At 34.0% G+C, this 18,117-nt stretch overlaps 4 protein-coding genes across 9 annotated transcripts; 1 reads left to right on the forward strand and 3 right to left on the reverse strand.

Annotated features, from left to right (window-relative positions):
- The first annotated feature begins 337 nt into the window (after nucleotides 1-337).
- On the forward strand, nucleotides 338-4,398 carry LOC123906569 (protein KINESIN LIGHT CHAIN-RELATED 2). 2 transcript variants are annotated; one of them, XM_045956505.1, is made up of 3 exons: nucleotides 338-648; nucleotides 1,746-3,625; nucleotides 4,085-4,398. In XM_045956505.1, the coding sequence occupies exons 2-3, from the start codon at nucleotides 1,767-1,769 to the stop codon at nucleotides 4,299-4,301; spliced, it is 2,076 nt and encodes a 691-aa protein (XP_045812461.1). In that variant the 5' UTR covers nucleotides 338-648; nucleotides 1,746-1,766; the 3' UTR covers nucleotides 4,302-4,398. The 2 variants fall into 2 exon arrangements, with proteins under 2 accessions (XP_045812461.1, XP_045812460.1); XM_045956504.1 differs by having other exon boundaries at nucleotides 430-648; nucleotides 1,756-3,625.
- A 471-nt stretch (nucleotides 4,399-4,869) lies between these two features.
- On the reverse strand, nucleotides 4,870-7,938 carry LOC123906570 (GDSL esterase/lipase At3g27950-like). The gene is made up of 5 exons (XM_045956506.1): nucleotides 7,580-7,938; nucleotides 6,901-7,101; nucleotides 6,452-6,624; nucleotides 5,944-6,214; nucleotides 4,870-5,502 (listed from the first exon to the last, which is right to left on the reverse strand). The coding sequence occupies exons 1-5, from the start codon at nucleotides 7,836-7,838 to the stop codon at nucleotides 5,267-5,269; spliced, it is 1,140 nt and encodes a 379-aa protein (XP_045812462.1). The 5' UTR covers nucleotides 7,839-7,938; the 3' UTR covers nucleotides 4,870-5,266.
- A 368-nt stretch (nucleotides 7,939-8,306) lies between these two features.
- On the reverse strand, nucleotides 8,307-10,794 carry LOC123906571 (GDSL esterase/lipase At5g14450-like). The gene is made up of 5 exons (XM_045956507.1): nucleotides 10,442-10,794; nucleotides 9,877-10,077; nucleotides 9,540-9,712; nucleotides 8,959-9,229; nucleotides 8,307-8,633 (listed from the first exon to the last, which is right to left on the reverse strand). Exons 1-5 carry the CDS (start codon nucleotides 10,698-10,700, stop codon nucleotides 8,401-8,403), a joined length of 1,137 nt encoding a protein of 378 aa, XP_045812463.1. The 5' UTR covers nucleotides 10,701-10,794; the 3' UTR covers nucleotides 8,307-8,400.
- Nucleotides 10,795-12,731: 1,937 nt separating this feature from the next.
- On the reverse strand, nucleotides 12,732-17,749 carry LOC123906573 (L-aspartate oxidase, chloroplastic). 5 transcript variants are annotated; one of them, XM_045956510.1, is made up of 8 exons: nucleotides 17,586-17,749; nucleotides 16,321-16,464; nucleotides 15,799-16,150; nucleotides 15,236-15,478; nucleotides 15,045-15,101; nucleotides 14,875-14,955; nucleotides 14,618-14,679; nucleotides 12,732-14,196 (listed from the first exon to the last, which is right to left on the reverse strand). In XM_045956510.1, the coding sequence occupies exons 2-8, from the start codon at nucleotides 16,452-16,454 to the stop codon at nucleotides 13,182-13,184; spliced, it is 1,944 nt and encodes a 647-aa protein (XP_045812466.1). In that variant the 5' UTR covers nucleotides 16,455-16,464; nucleotides 17,586-17,749; the 3' UTR covers nucleotides 12,732-13,181. The 5 variants fall into 5 exon arrangements, with proteins under 5 accessions (XP_045812466.1, XP_045812465.1, XP_045812464.1 ...); XM_045956509.1 differs by having other exon boundaries at nucleotides 16,321-16,677; nucleotides 17,586-17,711; XM_045956508.1 differs by having other exon boundaries at nucleotides 16,321-16,965; nucleotides 17,586-17,710.
- Between the last annotated feature and the right edge of the window lie 368 nt (nucleotides 17,750-18,117).

The following is an 18,117-nucleotide window of genomic DNA, read 5'->3' on the forward strand; positions in this document are numbered from 1 at the left end:
TAGTTATTAATAGCCACAATATTTGGAATTCATAAAATCGATCGATAATATAGTTTTTTTTATATCAATAATATACTTGACTTTATTTTTATTTTTTTTTACTAAACTTTATTGTTCTTGTGCTAACCAATTTTCGCTTAAGAAACATGTTTATTTATTTATTTATTTATTTATTTATTTCCAGCTTGGTCTAAATATGATAAATATTTGAGAAACAATCCAAATTTTTTTTTTTTTTTTGACAGTAGAAACAATCCAAAATTGTTACTTAAGAAAATTCACTATTATTTTTCCTTTAAAAAAAATGCAATTAAAGAAGAGGAAAAAGTGGGAGAGAGGTCACCTTCCTAAGTTTTGCTTCAAAATTCCAACTCTATGCTTCCACACTCACACACATGCATTTTTATCTAGAAAATCTCAATATATCCATTCAAAATTCCCATTTTACCCTCATCATTTCACTAAAATTCCATTACCTACCCCAAACAACATGTGCATGTATATATAGATATAAATGAATGAATTTCAATACAAATGATACATATTCATCAAAATTCATTCATTCATCAATCATAACATAACACAAACACCCTTATAAATAACCTTGTAAAATTTTGGTTTTTATTCTTTGGAGAATACTAAATTAAGGTAACATAACACCCCATTTCATTTATTGTCTTTCTTATGTTTGTTTTTGCTATTATTATGATTTAGTTTCAGTTTCAGTCACACCCTTTATGTGTTTTTTGTATGTCCTCAATGAGTTTCTTTTCTTGCTTGTTTGCATTTTATATTCTCAATGAGTTTTTGTCTTCATTGATTTTCTTGATTCATATTGTTTTTTTTTCTTTATTTTCTGTTTTCATGAATTTGAATGTTTGATCATGGTTTTAAATTGTGGTCTGCAGTATAAAGGATTTTGAGGTCTCTATAATAGTATTAGAATCGCAATTTCAACTGCGGTAATATAAAGTTCCGAAGTATAGCTGCAATTGCGACCACAATTTAAAACCGTGAATTTGATCACTGACAAGTGACAACAGTGGAAATTCAGAAGAAAAGTTTTTTGTGTTGTTTTGTGTTGTGTGATAGGAAATAGAATCTATGGAAGAAGAAATGTTAAGCAATCAAACCAGGTGGAATATTTTTAGTTGCTTTTTGCCTTTTTCTTATCTTCTTTTTCTTTTTTGTTTGCTGTGATGAGTTATAAAGTTTGATTCATTTCTCTTTTACTTTTTGTTTTCTATTCTGTTTCTTCTTATAGAATTTTCTGCGATTTTTCTTTTTTTTTGTCATAAGCATTTAATTAAGCAATTTATCCAAACAGGGTCTAAATGTACTATAGTGTATTCTGATTCTTTTCTTCAGTTTTTAATTCTTGTTTTCCAATTTAGAAGAATTGAATGTAAAGTATAGTCAATTATTGATTATTTTCTTTAGTGTTTAGTTCTTGTTTTCCTATTTAGGGATTGTTTGGAATTTGGATTGACTTATTTGAGTTTATTTACTCAAATAAAGAGACTTGTGAGACTGTTTGAGAGAACTTGTAGAAACAACTTATGATCATGACCATAAGATGTTTTCAGCTTATTTTTATAAGCTCTTCGATATAGCTTATGAAAACAACTTATAACATCCATGAAACCAGTTTTACTTTATTTTATCATTTGTTATAGAAATTCCAAACAGGGACTTAAGAAGAATTTCAAACTTGTTTTTCTTATTATTTCACTGATTAATTTTAGGTGATTATAGTGTTGAATTCAATGCCTACATTAATTATGGAAGAAGAAGCTAGTGAAAGTTATACTCCTCATAAGGACAACTTTACTCAACAAGCATCACCGAGGAGTACACTAAGTCCAAGAAGTATTCAAAGTGATTCAATTGATTTAGCTATTGATGGTGTTGTAGATACTTCAATTGAACAATTGTATACCAATGTTTATGAAATGAGAAGTTCTGATCAATCACCTTCAAGGGCTAGTTTTTACTCGTATGGTGAAGAGTCGAGGATCGATTCCGAGTTGTGTCATCTCGTTGGAGATATTGTAGATTTGGAGATTACAAAAGAGATTGTAACAACAGAAAGTAAAGAGGATTCCAATGTCAATGCTATTGAGAAAGTTATTGTTTCATCAAGCCCAAGGACCGGTGAAGTATCATCGAAGTCGGTTGCGAAAAGTCGAAGTTTGCATAAGAGGAATGAGAAGGGAAATAGAAAAGGAAATGGATTTTACAATATGATGAGGAAGTATGGGAAGCTTGGTTTGAAAGACGGTATTGTTGACGAGTTAGATAATCCTGATCTTGGACCATTATTGTTGAAGATAACGAGAGATATGTTATCTTCTGGCGAGAATCCGAACAAGGCTCTTGGTTTGGCTCTTAGAGCTCTGAAATCATTTGAGATATGTACTGCAGATGGTAAACCAAGTTTAGAATTGGTGATGTGTCTTCATGTTTTGGCAACAATTTACTGTAATTTAGGACAATACAACGAGGCTATACCGATTCTCGAGCGTTCGATCGATGTTCCAGTGTTAGAGGATGGTCCAGATCACGCACTGGCTAAGTTTGCAGGGTGTATGCAATTAGGTGATACTTATGCAATGATGGGAAATATTGAGAATTCTCTACTGTTTTATACAGCAGGACTTGAAATTCAAGGGCAGGTCTTAGGCGAAACCGATCCTCGATTTGGCGAGACATGTCGATATGTAGCCGAGGCACATGTTCAAGCACTGCAATTTGATGAAGCTAGGAAGCTGTGTCAAATGGCTCTTGATATTCATATGGGAAACGGTTTACCTGCTTCGTTTGAAGAAGCGGCTGATCGGAGATTGATGGGACTAATCTGTGACTCAAAAGGTGATTATGAAAGTGCTTTAGAGCATTATGTTTTGGCAAGTATGGTTATGGCGGAAAACCGTCAGGAACTAGACGTTGCTTCGGTTGATTGCAGCATAGGCGATGCTTATTTGTCATTGGCACGCTACGATGAAGCAATTTTTTCTTATCAGAAAGCTTTAACTGTTTTCAAATCAACCAAAGGAGAGAATCATCCAACAGTTGCTTCAGTTTTTGTAAGGTTAGCTGATTTATACAACAAAATAGGCAAGTTCAAGGAATCAAAAACTTATTGCGAAAACGCTCTTCGAATTTTCGGGAAGAAAAACCCCGGAATCCCTCTTGAAGAGATTGCTAATGGTTTGGTAGACGTTGCTGCAATTTTCCAATCCATGAATGATTTGGAAAAGGGTTTGAAGTTACTCAAAAAAGCATTGAAAATATACAACAATGTTCCTGGTCAACAAAGTACTATTGCTGGAATTGAGGCACAAATGGGAGTTATGTATTATATGTTAGGAAACTATTCTGATTCCTATAACATCTTTAAGAGTTCTGTCGCGAAATTTCGCGCCAGCGGAGAGAAAAAATCAGCGTTGTTTGGAATTGCATTGAACCAAATGGGTCTTGCTTGTGTCCAAAGGTATGCTATAAATGAAGCTACAGATTTGTTTGAAGAAGCTAGGAATATATTGGAAAAGGAGTATGGTCCTTATCATCCTGATACCTTGGGAGTCTATAGCAATCTTGCAGGAACCTATGATGCAATGGGAAGGTAACATTTTTCATTCTACTATTTGTCTCATCCTTAGGAGTCTATTATTTCTTTTTTTTTTGTTCTAATCTCGAAAATGTACTACTATTTGTCTCATTTTATCTGTCGTTTAAGATAATGCATAGATCTTAGGAAAACCATTGATTATAATGTTAATATGGAGTAGATCGATTGAGATATCAATAAATAGAGTATTGTTGGAGAAAAATAATTAGTACTCTCTTGATACTCTAAAACTAGCATGCGGTTCGGTTCAGTCTGGATAAAATCTGATTAAGTGTGTTTGGATTATATCGGTTCATCCCTTACCAAGGCATAATTTTATATTTATATCATGTCAAATAACATAATACAAGCTGAATAACATCAACATATATAACGTAGTTTTAAGGAGTACTTGAATTTTTTATTTTGAGGTTTTAATTTCTAACATTTCTTGTTAATTGCAATGATTTGCAGAGTGGATGATGCCATTGAAATGTTGGAATATGTTGTTGGCATGAGAGAAGAGAAGCTTGGAACAGCCAACCCTGATGTTGACGATGAGAAACGTAGGTTGGCCGAGTTGTTAAAAGAAGCAGGAAGAGCAAGGAACAGAAAATCGAAAAGATCATTAGAAACTCTTCTTGATTCCAAATCTCAGCATATAAAAGACAATGGCATTAAAGTCCTATGAATCTGAGGCTGTATATACACAACACAATGAGATTTATCTGGTTTGCAAATTTCACTACAGAAAAGAATAACAAAGTTTGAATAGGTTTCACTTTCAATATTTTCTTACTTAAGATTTTTCACATAAGTTACTCTATATCTATTTTCTATATAGTGCACAGGAAATTTCTATATATGAATATTCTTCTTTGTATATTTAAATATATGAGTTGTGGAAATACAAGTTTCTAAGTAAACAAATGAATGTTGAAACTTCACTTTCTCTGCTGGTGTTGGAAAATTCAGTTTCTTCTAACCATGTTTGAGATGCAACCATTTGTTATATAGTCAAGGATCTTATGAACATGACAAGCATGAATATGACACTAACTATCTTTCTATGCTTACATTGTAATGCAAGATAAAAAGTAAACATCAAATCTGCAAACAAATCAAGGCATTTATTTTGGTAATCACAGTATCAGTATCAAAATTAACTATGAGATTAAATAACATGTATTTTTAAACACATCACACAATGTGGCAACAGGTGAATGGATGCATGTGTAAAATAATTTTACAACAGTGCATACCAATTAAATCCTTATATAAATGAAGTTATGAGCAAATCACTATGTTGCAGACGTTACACATGCTCTACATGGTAATTGTTTGAAACAGAAACCAAAATATCAAGATAAAGAGTTAGACACAGTAAAACGACACAGCGATTTTATAATAGAGTTCAGCCAATTTTGACACGTTCTCCGAAAGTAGACAAGTTGTGATATCTATTAATCAATCCAGGCAAAGTGCCCTGATATCTCTAAAGTGAAGTAAGAACATTATGATTTGCTCACTATACAATTCAGACACGATACTGACATATCAGAGTTAACGAACATGTCTTTGCTCAGAAATATCGGAGTTTGTTCTTACTCATGTGCATGGTCTTCAATTCAGTGCATGTCCGTTGGATTATGGAACTCATAAGCATGCCTTCCCAATTGAAACTGGTGGATCAGAGAAGGAGCCATAGGTGATCTTTTTAGCAATCAATTGATTTGCTCTTTGAGAATAGTGTATTCCATCCCAAATAATATGTTGTGAAGGATTTGTACATGGATTTGTATTCACAGTTCCATTTATCATTTCTTTAGTGCCACAATTTATGCGGTAACCAGTGTAACTTCCGCAACAGAAGTTCAACAGATTCACAAAACCTGCCACAAATCAAACATAAAAAGTTAAGCATTTACTTGATATGTATTGTTAGTATGAAAATAAAATTATATTGTCAACCAATCATAAATTGTTACGTCGTTTAAAAATATCGACTTTATTCATAACTACCACAAATTAATGTCATGACAGATTCTTATGATTTCCTGATATAAGTTTATTATCCACTGACTAATTTGATGATTAGGCAGTCTCGTGATTGCACACAGTCAGCCACTTCAGTGGTCATTCGATCAAGATCAAATAGTCCAAATTTTAAACTTGTATTTTTTTTAAATCAAAATTTGCATTGAAATCAGGACTGTCCAATCATCGATCCCACGATTATCGAAGTGGTTGGCTGCATGCAGTCACGGGATTGTGCATTATGAATGCACATAGTCCAAATTCCTAATTTGATGATAGTGAAAACATTTCATCACCTTGGCTCCTTGCATTGCTGATTAGTTCATATTTTGCTTTGTACATATCAACATATGTAAATTTGGCTAATGTAAGTTTCGTCCTTAGTTGAAACACTTGATCCTTTAACTTCTTGTTAAATTCTTGAGCAATTTTGTTCTGAGGTTTTACACAGCCAATAGCATCTATGTTACCCTGCTTAGGCTCATAAGATAAGTAATTGAAGGGTAAACATCCAATTGGACCTGTGTTATGAATCCAAAACACTCTTGCACCTTCATTGTATAGTTCCTAAATCATAGCCATAACAAGTAGTATTAGTTTTTGTTAGAACAACAATCCTGGTTCAAAAGAAAACATATACGAAAACCGGAAAAAACAAAGAACATGCAACCTTAAGGTTACATATTACAATTGGTGTTTAAATACTACGGCCTAGTTTGAAAGATTATCACCTAAAACGTATCGAACATTTTTATAATAAATTTTCTATATGATAATGTAAACAAGGATTTAATTGTTGCTTACTTTTACTGCTTCGGAGAATTGGCTCAAGATATCAGGAATTGACCTTTGAACTTGTTCTTCTGAAGTGTGCAGAAAACCATAGGCAAGATCATTTTGTCCTATATCAATTGTGTAAAGGGCCTTGGAAAATTCCTCAGGCCTTGGAAGACCACTTTTGAAAGGTGGTTCTGTCCCTAAAAATAATGTCACATAGAATCAGTTTTCAAAACTGCCATCAATCATCAGAATCACCATTTACTCAATGTTCTTATTGTATACAGTGATGTTTTAAATACAGGTCTGCGACTGCGATTTGAATAGAGACGTTTGATGTCTCCGCAATTGAGGTCGCGTCAGTCGCATTTAATTATGATTTGTATCTACATTATAAGGATTGTGACCAAAATTACAACTTCGGTAAAAAGTATTAATGTACATGAAAGAAAATGCAAAGACGAGGAAAAACTAACTGTTGTTAGAGAGTTGATTGAAGAGAATTTTGGTGTGTGACTTGAACAATATAAATTGAGATACTTGAAGACCAAGATGGAATGGACTATAACCACCAGGACGAATCGATGCGCCTCCAACTGCAAAGTTTGCACCATGCCTGTAATTTGATCCAACTGAGTTCAGATATGCACTGAGGTATGGTAGCTTCAATTCTTCAGCTGCATATATCCAATGACACAAAAAATAAGCTACCCTAATTTTCCCTCATTTTCGCAATGTCGGCATGCCCCAACTTTAAAACTCGTGATTGTGCGATTTTGGTCTCCTACTTTTACGTTACACATAATCACAATGTTTGGAAACTAAAAGTAGGAAATCAAACTTGCACTATCATGATGGTTAGTTAGAAGGGGCAAAAAGTTGATGAATCAATTTTATCTTGGTTTATATTTTTTCAGGTACAAAAAATTTATTTTATTCTTTCTTGAGATTAAATTGGATCTGGATTTTTTTTCTCATGGACTAATTCTTCTTTACTAACAAAATAGTTCGATGAAGCACGAATACAAACACAGAATCCTAACACTAACATGTCGACATTGATAATAATTGAAAAAAATAATATAAATCAATGTAACCATATGTGTCGGTCAGATACCGTGAATCAATGATGAGATAATATTTCTTTCTACCTACCGATAAAATCAATGATGAGACGGCCATCAGAAGCTCTTCCTGAGATGTTTCCAAAGAAGCTTATACCATTAGGAGGTTGAACACCAGTGAATGTTGCATATACAGTTCCAGTATCTGAATTTGAATCACCAAAGTTGTAAATTGCAGGGTACACACATTTTTTTGAGTTATAGATATTCTCACTTGAGACATGAATGAATGTACATGCTACATACAGATTGAAACACCAAAGTACATGAATTAATCTTCTAGAATTCATGATTAAGGTAGCGCACTATACTTTATAGTTATATTAATTTTGGTAAGAAAATTTCTCTCAATATGTATGAATCTGAAATGGTTATTCAATTTCATAGTAACTTTAAATATCAAAGTTGTATATAATATATATACACTGACAGTTTTGTCACTAGTTAAATAATATACAGTTACACGTGATAAGATTTTGGCATTACTCTCATTGTCATAATTTATAATTTATTTTTATTCTTTTTATTTCCTTTTTTAAATGTTAGTTTTTTTATTAATAAAATTTTGTATTTGTCACCGTAAAGTTTAGTAGTGAAAATACAAGTGTACTCCAATACAAGTGTACTCCCTCCCTCCAGCGAATTTTCACTTTTTAGATTCATTAAATAACTAATGTATCTGATCTATATTAGTATTCGTGTATCGAGATTGCAAGTGAAACTACAGCCTTAAGTTATTTTCTATACCATCACTATGGTTCCAAAATCATCATTTTGATTAGCCTTAATTAAGTACACTTTATATGGTAAAGTACAATATAATCAATCCATTGAATCATTCATGCTCAGAAACTAACATGCCTTCTCAATTGAAACTGATGGATCAGAGAAGAATCCATAGAGAATTTGTTTAGCAACCCATTGATTTGCAGCTTGTGAGTAATGTATACCATCCCAACTAATATGTTGAGAAGGATTTTTACATGGATTGCCATAAATTGTTCCATTTATTATGGCCTTCTTCCCACAATTTATATGGTAACCATAGTAACTTCCACAGCAGAATTCCAATGGACTTGCAAAACCTGCCACATATCAACTATAAAGTTAATATTTAATACTCATTTTTTTTGGTACATAGACGAAATGACAAAGTCATCATAAACTCACACACACAAATGAGGGAGCTGGGGTTTCGAACCCCAGTCATGACATCCAGCCTAACAGTTGCGGCATTTTTTTGTCCGCGTCAACAATTAAGGCCGCATCATCCGCACGTGAGTGCGACTCTCCGCAATATCAAGAATCAAGACGCAACCATGATTGTGATTCGCGGCCATATTTTTAAAGCCTTGGTCAAAACATTGCATTAAATACATTGGTGTGTGCTTTTGGAGATTTGAACGTTACCTAAACTCTTTGCATTGCTGATAAGTTTATATTTGGCTGTGTACACATCAACATATGTAAATTTGGCTAATGAAAACTTTCTCCTTAACTGAAAAACTTGGTCCTTTAGTTGCCTATTGAATTCTTGAGCAATCTCATTGTGAGGTTTAACACAGCCATTGGCATCCAAGTTACCCTCCTTGTGTTGATAATAGATGTAATCATAGGGCAAGCATCCAATTGGTCCTACATTGTGAATCCAAAACACTCTTGCACCTTCATTGTATAATTGCTAAAACATAGTAATGACAACTATTAGTTCTATAACCAAATTGCTATATAATTAATATAACGGAGATAGTACCGGTTAGACTTTTGAGTCAAGGTTTAATCGGTTTAATCAGTTCAACCACGGTTGAACCAAATTAAACCAATTGCAGTTCAGCTTGGTTCAACCAGACTTGTGTAATCAGAATCAAACTAACTAGCAAACTGGTTGATTCTCGGTTCAATTAACTTGAATCAGAAGGTTCGGTCCGGTTTTTAAAATATTGATAATAATGTGTCAAGAAAATTTTATTTCTTTGGTGGTTACTAATTACCTGAACTGCTTGCGAGAATTGGCTCAAGATATCAGGAATTGAGCTTATAACTTGGTCCTCTGAAGTGTGCTGCAAACCAATGGCAAGATCATTTTGCCCAATATCAATTGTGTAAAGAGCCTTAGAGAATTCCTCATTCCTTGGAAGACCACTTCTGAAAGGTGGTTCTGTCCCTATAAATAATAGGTTCAATTTTCACAACCATCACTCGTTAACTATGTAACATCGACACTTCAGATTGAGGACGTTTTTAGTGTCTGATATTGACATGTGTCGAACAATGACACAAAAATAATAGGCATAATAAACAAGAATGCAAATATGATGAGAAACTAACTGTTGTCAGATAGTTGATTGAAGAGAATATTGCTGTGTGACTTGAACAATATGAACTGAGATACTTGAAGACCAAGGTTGATTGGACTATAACCACCAGGACGAATCGATGCACCGCCTACTGCAAAGTTAGCACCATGCCTGTAATTTGATCCAACTGAGTTCAAATATGCACTTAGATATGGTAGCTTCAATTCTTCAGCTGCATATACACACAAAAATCTATAGTTCAGTTTTTTGTAAAGGTAGTTTTAGTTCGATTAAGAAATACAGAACCGGTGCACCGAGCCTTTATAAGTTCAGATGAACCTTTAACAGTTCAGTTTGGATTTACCAAACTGCGTAACAGTTTAGTTTGGTTCAATTTCATTTTCTTCTTGTACCGAACCATGACAGTCTTACTGATAAAGTCGTGTCAGACACCAAATACACCTTCAATCTAAAGTGTCGGTGCTACATGGTTCTAATGAGTATGCATAAATATATTAGTATGCACAAAAAAAGAAACTCAACCAAGCCAATTTTTATATGTGGATGTGAATCTATGAAGATAAAGTTCAACTCACTGATATAATCGATGATAAGACGGCCATCAGAAGCTCTTCCAGAAAGGCTTCCAAAGAAGCTTATACCATTAGGAGGTTGAACAGATGTGAATGTTGCATATACAGCTCCAGTATCTGAATTTGAGTCACCAAAGTTATAAATTGCAGGGTACACACATTTCTTTGAGTTATAAACATTTTCACTTGAGACTTGAATGAATATAAATGTCACAAAAAGATTGAAACAACTAAGTATATAAATTATTTTCTTAGAATTCATTGTTGAAGATGTTGTAGATTTCACTTAGTATGTTTTGTGACACAATTTTCTCTTATAAAAAGTGGTCCTCTATTACTCAATAGTAAGGATCATGGTTTTTTGATGTGGTCATTATTTAATAGCACATGTTTGTACTTTATAATATGATATACACCGACAAGTTTGTTGCATATGGTTATTGACAATTACATGGTAATTTTTATGGCATAACTCATTACCATAATTTATTTATTTATTTTTTTTTGTTTTTAACCACCAGTATTCGGCCCACTGGACTGTCTAATATAGTTTGGAGGTCAGTTCTGGCATCAAGTGGTTCCAGCTCTCTCCTGATTACAGTTGCAGGGGATCGATCTGTGGTCCTCCCTACCAAATCTAGCGTTAATCACCACTGGACCAACTAAATATCGTAATATTGATGAAAAAAATAGTGAATTTGCACTGTTAATGATATAGAACCGTCATACATTTATAAATTCTAGTAACATTACCATATTGGTATAAAAGTTAAAGAAACACATGCCTTGGAGCAGTAGGACAAGTTAAGTTGTCATTATCTTAGAATCTTTCTAAAAAGACAGCAAGAACTCACGGGGGACATTCACATCACAAACAAGTACCCAAATTTTGGCATAGATCCCAATTGTGAAAATAGTTAAGATGTATTTCCTACAATATTTGGGATTTGGGTTCGCTATTGTAGTCACACAGTAAACAATCTCAAACGTAAATTTATGATCGGACGGATCAAATTAATTTATTGATCTTATCTATTCATTTTTTATCGGACGACTTATAACAGTTATTGCGTCAATGCAGTAATTGTGTGATATCCAATCCCCAATATTTGTGTTGTCTATACTTGCTTGCTTATGTCACAAGTGTAATTGAGAATGTAGGGGGGTTTTGAATTGCTATCATACAAGTAGGGCAGAGGCACATGTTGGCATTTATTGAACATGATGATTCATGAGTCTTCATAGTCTATTGTTAAATTTGGTTTCTATATGATTTTAAGAAACCAAGTAGAATACTCCTAAGAAAGAATGATTACACTTATTATTCTCTTTAATTGATTTGAAATTTATAGGCCTATTGAATGCCACTACATAGGATATAGAATTTTATTGTCATTTTTAAAGAATTTTGAGACTTTATTTTACAAAGTAATAAGTACCACTGAAACTCACACACATAACTATGATATTTTAGATTCAAATCTGAATAGACATCCAACCCAACAATATCGACATTGTCAGTTGAGTTAAAACTTATGAACAATTTAAGTACAAAATCACCATGTGACATCTGGTTTCTATGTTGACTATATATAAAATGTTACCTATCTCACATTAAACCGTCACACTTGCTTGTTTCACACAAACTTAGAAAATACAGTACTACTTGGTCACTTGTTTTTTTCAAGAATATTAACATTTAATATTGTAATTCTATAAGCTTTTTTGTTGCAATTAACATGATACTATTAATCATTCAAAAGCATGCAGTTTATTGTCCTCCTCTTTTCTTTGATGATAAGGCACCCCAATTCACAACTTAAGAGTGAAGGATAAGGTTCAATGATTGGCATTAGAGGGTCACACACTAACCATCATTAATGCCCAGTGATGAAATGAGTTAATTAGCCATGAATCAATGAAGCTTCTATATAGATATTGCCCCCACAAAATGTGTTCTAAGATTTTGTAAATTAATACAAGTTGAATCTAGCGCAAGTGGTTGAAACGCAGTATCTTAAGACATTGATTATGGGATCACTGAATAGATCAAATAACCACAAATCATATAGATTGTCTAGCTTCACAATAACCACAAATCATATGTTCAAGAGATTCTATGTTGATACTGCTATGGACTATAGTCTAGCGCATGGTGGTTGGAATGTCGTGTGTGATTTTTTCACATGCTAAGTTCCTAATGCTAGCTTTTAAGAAATGATGCACTCATGCAACAATGAAAAGCAACATAATATACAGAAAATGTAGACAAGTTTGATACAAACATTTAGAGTTAGGTTCTAACAGTATTAGAAAGTTGCATCAACTAGTAAGTGCATTATGTATAAATAGTATGGTGATGACACAAGTACCAATAGATGAACAATTACATCTTGAGATTTGATCACTGATACAACTGATAGAAGGGAGATTTTGACCCAAATTAGCTATATATCTGGCTATATTGCGGAAGAGGAAACTATTATTTATAGTGACACGAATGGTCCTTTTACAACCATTTCCGAGGGGATTTGAATATTGTTCCCTGAGGTTACAAGATCAAACTTTTACCACTGAGCCGATGCCTCATGGACAAAATAATCAGTTAACTATAAGGGAGAGGGAAAAACATTATTAATACTTGATTCAATCTAACGAGTATTCCCTTCCCATTTGGTATTTATTTTGCTGGATTTCGATTAACGTTACCTATTAATATACGTAATTTTCAGAAATCGATGCCTTATTGATACATAGGCTGCTTCTGTAACTGTCTAGAACTCCATGTACTGTTCAACGGTGAACTTGGAAAAATGATTGTTGGGAGTCTCTCACTTTCCTCGAGATGTGGAAAATCAACCGTGTAATGTAAACCGCGGCTCTCGTGCCTCGAAAGCGCACTGCTAACCACCAACTTAGCACAACAAAAGAGGTTTCTCATTTCACAAATCTCAGGCACCACCATTGTTGGTTTCCATCCATGCCTAAACAAGTACTCTTCCCATTTCGCCTCAAGATTGCCGATTTTTTTCTCGGCTGTCTCTAACCTCATTGTTGACCTCACAATTCCTACATAGTAAAACATGATAGTTTGCAGTTCTTTCCTCAATTCTTGGGTCGCAGATAAAATTTTAGCTTTGGCATTACTTCCAAGTGACAATGGCAAAGTAGGTCTTGGCCATAAATTTGATGCATTCAGGTCGAGGCTAGAGTTCTTCATTTGATCGACCGAGGGTTGGATAGCTCTTCGCGCGAAAACGAGTGCCTCGAGCAATGAGTTGCTAGCAAGTCTGTTTGCTCCATGCAAACCTGTACATGCTACCTCACCAGCTACATACAGACCTTTCACATTTGTCTCTCCTTGGAGCCCGGCGTGAACTCCTCCACACATGTAATGAGCAGCTGGAACAACAGGGATTGGATTACGGGTTATGTCCAAACCATATTGAAGACACATCGAAGCAATGTTGGGAAAGTGTGAGAGAATTTCATTCTTCGGCTTGTGGCTAATGTCAAGGAACACATACTTTTCGTCACGCTTTTTAAGTTGGTCGTCAATACTTCTTGCGACTACATCCCTTGGAGCAAGCTCTGCCCTTTCATCATATGAAGGCATAAACCTTTCCATGGCTAAATTATAAAGGATGCCGCCATCACCCCTTACAGCTTCAGATATCAGAAATGCATTATCCCTAGGCTTGGATGGTTTTATAGGAAGCCCTTCATCAGCTAAGGCGGTCGGGTGGAACTGCACAAACCTGCGCGAATCGTGATTTTTTAGAAAAAGGAAAAAATCACAATAGGAACAAAATATGATATACTTTTTCATGAAAAAACACTACAGGACTTGACATGGGTGGAAATTTATGTTTATTCAGTATGGGCCTGTTTGGATTTATGTTATCTGAACTAATCTAGTGGCATAAGTACCTGTGAGCCTATTTGATAGAGCTTATAGAAACAATTTATGACACGTCCATAAGTTGTATTCAGCCTATTTTTATAAGCTCTTCATGGTAGCTTATTTAAACAGTTTATAACTTCTATGAAGTTTAACTTAATTTTATCTTTTGTTATAGAAATAACTTAATTAAGCTTCTATCCAAATAGGGTGCACATGACTTGTATGAAAGATCCATTAAACAGTAAATATTAAAGGTTTTGAAGTAATCCACTTACTCCATGTTGGAAATCACAGCTTGAGCTCGGTGTGCCATTGCAATTCCATCTCCGGTGGCTACCTGTGATAGTAAAAAGCTAATCAAATTAACATCAACTAAGAATAGCAATACAATGCAATAAAACTGCATTACAAACTCATGCTAGATTAATCTATTTTTCATCACAATTCATGTTATTAAACACTTAAAATAGAAAATAAACAAAACAGCAAAAATATGTAAAAGAGAAATCAAACTCTAGAAAAAGAGTACTACCAGCGGATTTGTAGTTTTAGGATAAATATGTCCAGCTCCTCCTGATGCTAGTAAAGTCGCCTTTGAAAGAAATCTTACCACCTAAAAAAGCTAAAAGAGATTAAAGATTAGAAATTATATTCAAAGGGAAGTGGTTTTGGTCTAAAACAATTACACATTGCTTTTCCCACCTCTAGGGTTACAGTATTAAGCGTGTCAACACCAAGACAAGTTATATCTGATCCATCCTGCAACACCAGTGGCATGTTTGAGTTAGCGAATGCATCAAAATGTTCTTTGAATTTTAAACTTTCAAAGATTTCTGAGATGCCAAAGAAAACTTTATGCAAGCAACATTATGTGTTAAAAAGAGAGAACAAACCTGACTAGTGAGAAGATCTATAGCAAAATGGTGTTCAAACACAAAAATATTAGGATTGTTGATAGCTTCTTTCAATAGAGCGCGTTCAATCTCTTTTCCAGTCATATCAGCAGCATGAACAATTCTATTATGTGAATGACCCCCCTCCCTCGCAAGATGCAAGTTACCATCTTCCCCATGATCGAACGATGCGCCCATAGCAATTAGTTCTCTGACTCTGTCAGGACCCTCAGTACAAACAACCTGAAAAAAAAAGTATTAAAGTTACGGTAATGCTCAAGGCAGAGTAGTACTAGTAATAAAAACTAGCAATGTTGTCAATTGTGGATCGCAGAAAATAGCAGTATGTTAAAATTTTGTTGCGCTACAGCGCTGTAGTGCCGCTGCACCACAATTTGAGAACATTTTGTATATAAAATTGTGCATCGTGGAACAATAGTGGTTTGTCGAAATTTTGATAAGCGTTTGTGCTATAAGTGAGTGGTTAATTAAGTTGTTTATTGAAACTGGGCCAAAGTTCTAAGAATGATTTAAATGGTAAACTTATTAAGTCTAGAACATACTCGAACACTCTCCTCGTCACAAAGATAAGCCCCAGCTACAATGGTGTCCTTCATGTGACTCTCCACAGAATCTGAAGGGTGTAGTACAGCACTTACACCACCTTGAGCATAATTTGTGTTGCATTCATGAGGTTCAGCTTTTGTTATCACTGCAACAGTTCCATATTTTGCAACTTCGAGTGCATATCGGAGTCCAGCAATTCCACTCCCAATAACGGCAAAGTCAAAGTATTTTGTGGTACCATCTTTTTTGCTTGATGAAATAACTTTGAAGAGTTTCCTATTCTTACAAAGTGCAGGTACAGAAAACTCACTTCTATGTATCTGCAATACCTTGGATACCCTTTTAGACCTAAGCAAACAAGTAAAACTCGATTCAGCAATGATTCTTAATCAACAAGCAAAACTCGATTCAACAATGATTCTTGTGAAGCAAAGAAAATCTCATTTTTAGATCAAAACAGTTATTGATATATAAGTATAACATAGCTACTAATATGATTCCTGAGTCAAAATGTTTACCATGAAAGATCTTTTTGTAAGTAACTCTTGATAGACACATCAGAAACCCATGCCCCTTTACTACAGCTTCGTCCCTTGTAGTCTGTCACTCGGTAATGCAATGTGCCCCGTCCAGCAGGTATACAAGTTGTCATTGCAATGTCTCTGCACAAAAGTCAGAAAGAGACTAAATTTAAGTAAATAGTGATCTTTGTCATTCTAAATAAATGCAAACAAACAGGTTTCTTTTCCATTCTCAAAATAGTAATAATAACCATGAACTATGCAGAACTACTAGATTCAGAACTTATCTTATACAAACTCTCAATCAACAAATGAACATCAAAAGTTCATGTAGAATGGATTCGGCTCTTCAAACTGGACAGTTCATATAATGGAGTTGAGTAATATTAACCATCGGTGAGAAAATTAACCATTGATAGTCCAACACATTCATGATTTGTCATCAACTAGGTGGAAATTAGTTCCTTTTCACTTTTGAGGAGACAAATCCATGTAAACCTATGTAGTATCGAGTATCAACACTTCATATTGAAGGTGTGTCGGGTGTCTGAGACTTGTCGGTGTCTATCGGTGTTGTCAAATAGCGGCTATAACACTATAGCATAGCAGAATTTGAACAAATTGCTATTGTTCTGCAATATGCTAGTCAGTACAAAATATTGTCAAAAATAGCTATTTTCCATAATCCGTGATTGATAATACTGATGTCTATGGTGTCCGACACCAAGACCACACCGATACATATGATCACTTTTATTTTCTCAGATTATTATCAGTGTCGTGTCTGGTATCTATATCGATACTTCATAAAGTAAAACACAGGCAAATTGAGTAAAAAACATGCCAAAAAGCCCCTCTTTTTTCATTCTTAGATGGTGGTGGTTGAAGATGAAAAGGAAATGTGACATGAAACATTACACAAAGAAAAATTAATTTTTTTAACATACCCAGATGAGCAAGTACTATCCAGAGTTCAGAAACAAGAAAAATAACATAGTCACTTACACACCAACAGAACACACAAAAAAAAAAACAATATTTAGGATTAAAAAATTGAAAGGAAAAAAAAAAGACATAATTATAATTATTTATTGTTTATTTCCCAGCAAGAGACAAACTTTGAAACAAACAATATTAAAATAAGAACCACATACACACATGCTTCTATATTTATTTATTTATATTAAGAACATGAAATTGAAGTTAGAAATGGAGAACCTAGAAGAAGCTCTGAATGCACACAAAAAAGAAAAGTAGTATACCTGTTTTTGTTGTATGAAGAAGAGTGTGAGGAAAAGAAGGAGTTGGCTTTGATTTGCAGAAAATGAATCTCAACTAACCAATAGTATGTGTTCGTACCATAACCATCAACAAATACATAATATTAAGGTTTAAGTATATTTTGTTTCGCCATAAATACAGTTCTGACCCTCAAGTTTTACAATGGTGCGATTTTAACCTGCTAAATTTCACAATTTATAAATTGGACGTTTTTACCTAGATTCAAATTCATGACTCATAATTGTTTGAGTTTTAGTGTCGCTTGTCACTTTGTGTATAGACCAAGAAAAAAATGTAAATCATTGTCCATAAGATTTAACTCAACTAACAATATCGATATTACTAGATTGGTTATCTTCATCTTGGTTCGAATTCAAGATCTCGTAGTGCGTGAGTTTTTATGGTAATTATCACTTCATTTAACAAAAAAAAAACCACCATTTTGATTATTGAAAGTGTAAGTCATTATTGATATGTGAATGTATTAAAATTGCAAACATAACCCTAATAATG

The sequence above is a fragment of the Trifolium pratense genome, linkage group LG2, assembly GCF_020283565.1.
Source record: "Trifolium pratense cultivar HEN17-A07 linkage group LG2, ARS_RC_1.1, whole genome shotgun sequence".
Lineage (NCBI taxonomy): Eukaryota > Viridiplantae > Streptophyta > Magnoliopsida > Fabales > Fabaceae > Trifolium > Trifolium pratense.

Bases quoted from the DNA above. Each gene is read 5' to 3' on its own strand.
- LOC123906571 (XM_045956507.1), bottom strand. From the start codon at position 10,700: ATGAATTCTAAGAAAATAATTTATATACTTAGTTGTTTCAATCTTTTT. The intron at 9,713-9,876 runs GTTAGTTTCTCA...TATTATTTATAG, and splicing joins CAATCAACTATCTGACAACA to GGACAGAACCACCTTTCAGA. The intron at 9,230-9,539 runs GTAATTAGTAAC...ACTATGTTTTAG, and splicing joins AATTCTCGCAAGCAGTTCAG to CAATTATACAATGAAGGTGC.
- LOC123906570 (XM_045956506.1), bottom strand. From the start codon at position 7,838: ATGAATTCTAGAAGATTAATTCATGTACTTTGGTGTTTCAATCTGTAT. The intron at 6,215-6,451 runs GTAAGCAACAAT...GCTATGATTTAG, and splicing joins AATTCTCCGAAGCAGTAAAA to GAACTATACAATGAAGGTGC. The intron at 5,503-5,943 runs GTGATGAAATGT...GATTTGTGGCAG, and splicing joins CAGCAATGCAAGGAGCCAAG to GTTTTGTGAATCTGTTGAAC.
- LOC123906569 (XM_045956505.1), top strand. From the start codon at position 1,767: ATGCCTACATTAATTATGGAAGAAGAAGCTAGTGAAAGTTATACTCCT. The intron at 3,626-4,084 runs GTAACATTTTTC...AATGATTTGCAG, and splicing joins ACCTATGATGCAATGGGAAG to AGTGGATGATGCCATTGAAA.
- LOC123906573 (XM_045956510.1), bottom strand. From the start codon at position 16,454: ATGACAACTTGTATACCTGCTGGACGGGGCACATTGCATTACCGAGTG. The intron at 15,102-15,235 runs GTTTGTTCTCTC...CTGGTGTTGCAG, and splicing joins TAGATCTTCTCACTAGTCAG to GATGGATCAGATATAACTTG. The intron at 14,956-15,044 runs GTGGGAAAAGCA...TAGCTTTTTTAG, and splicing joins TTAATACTGTAACCCTAGAG to GTGGTAAGATTTCTTTCAAA.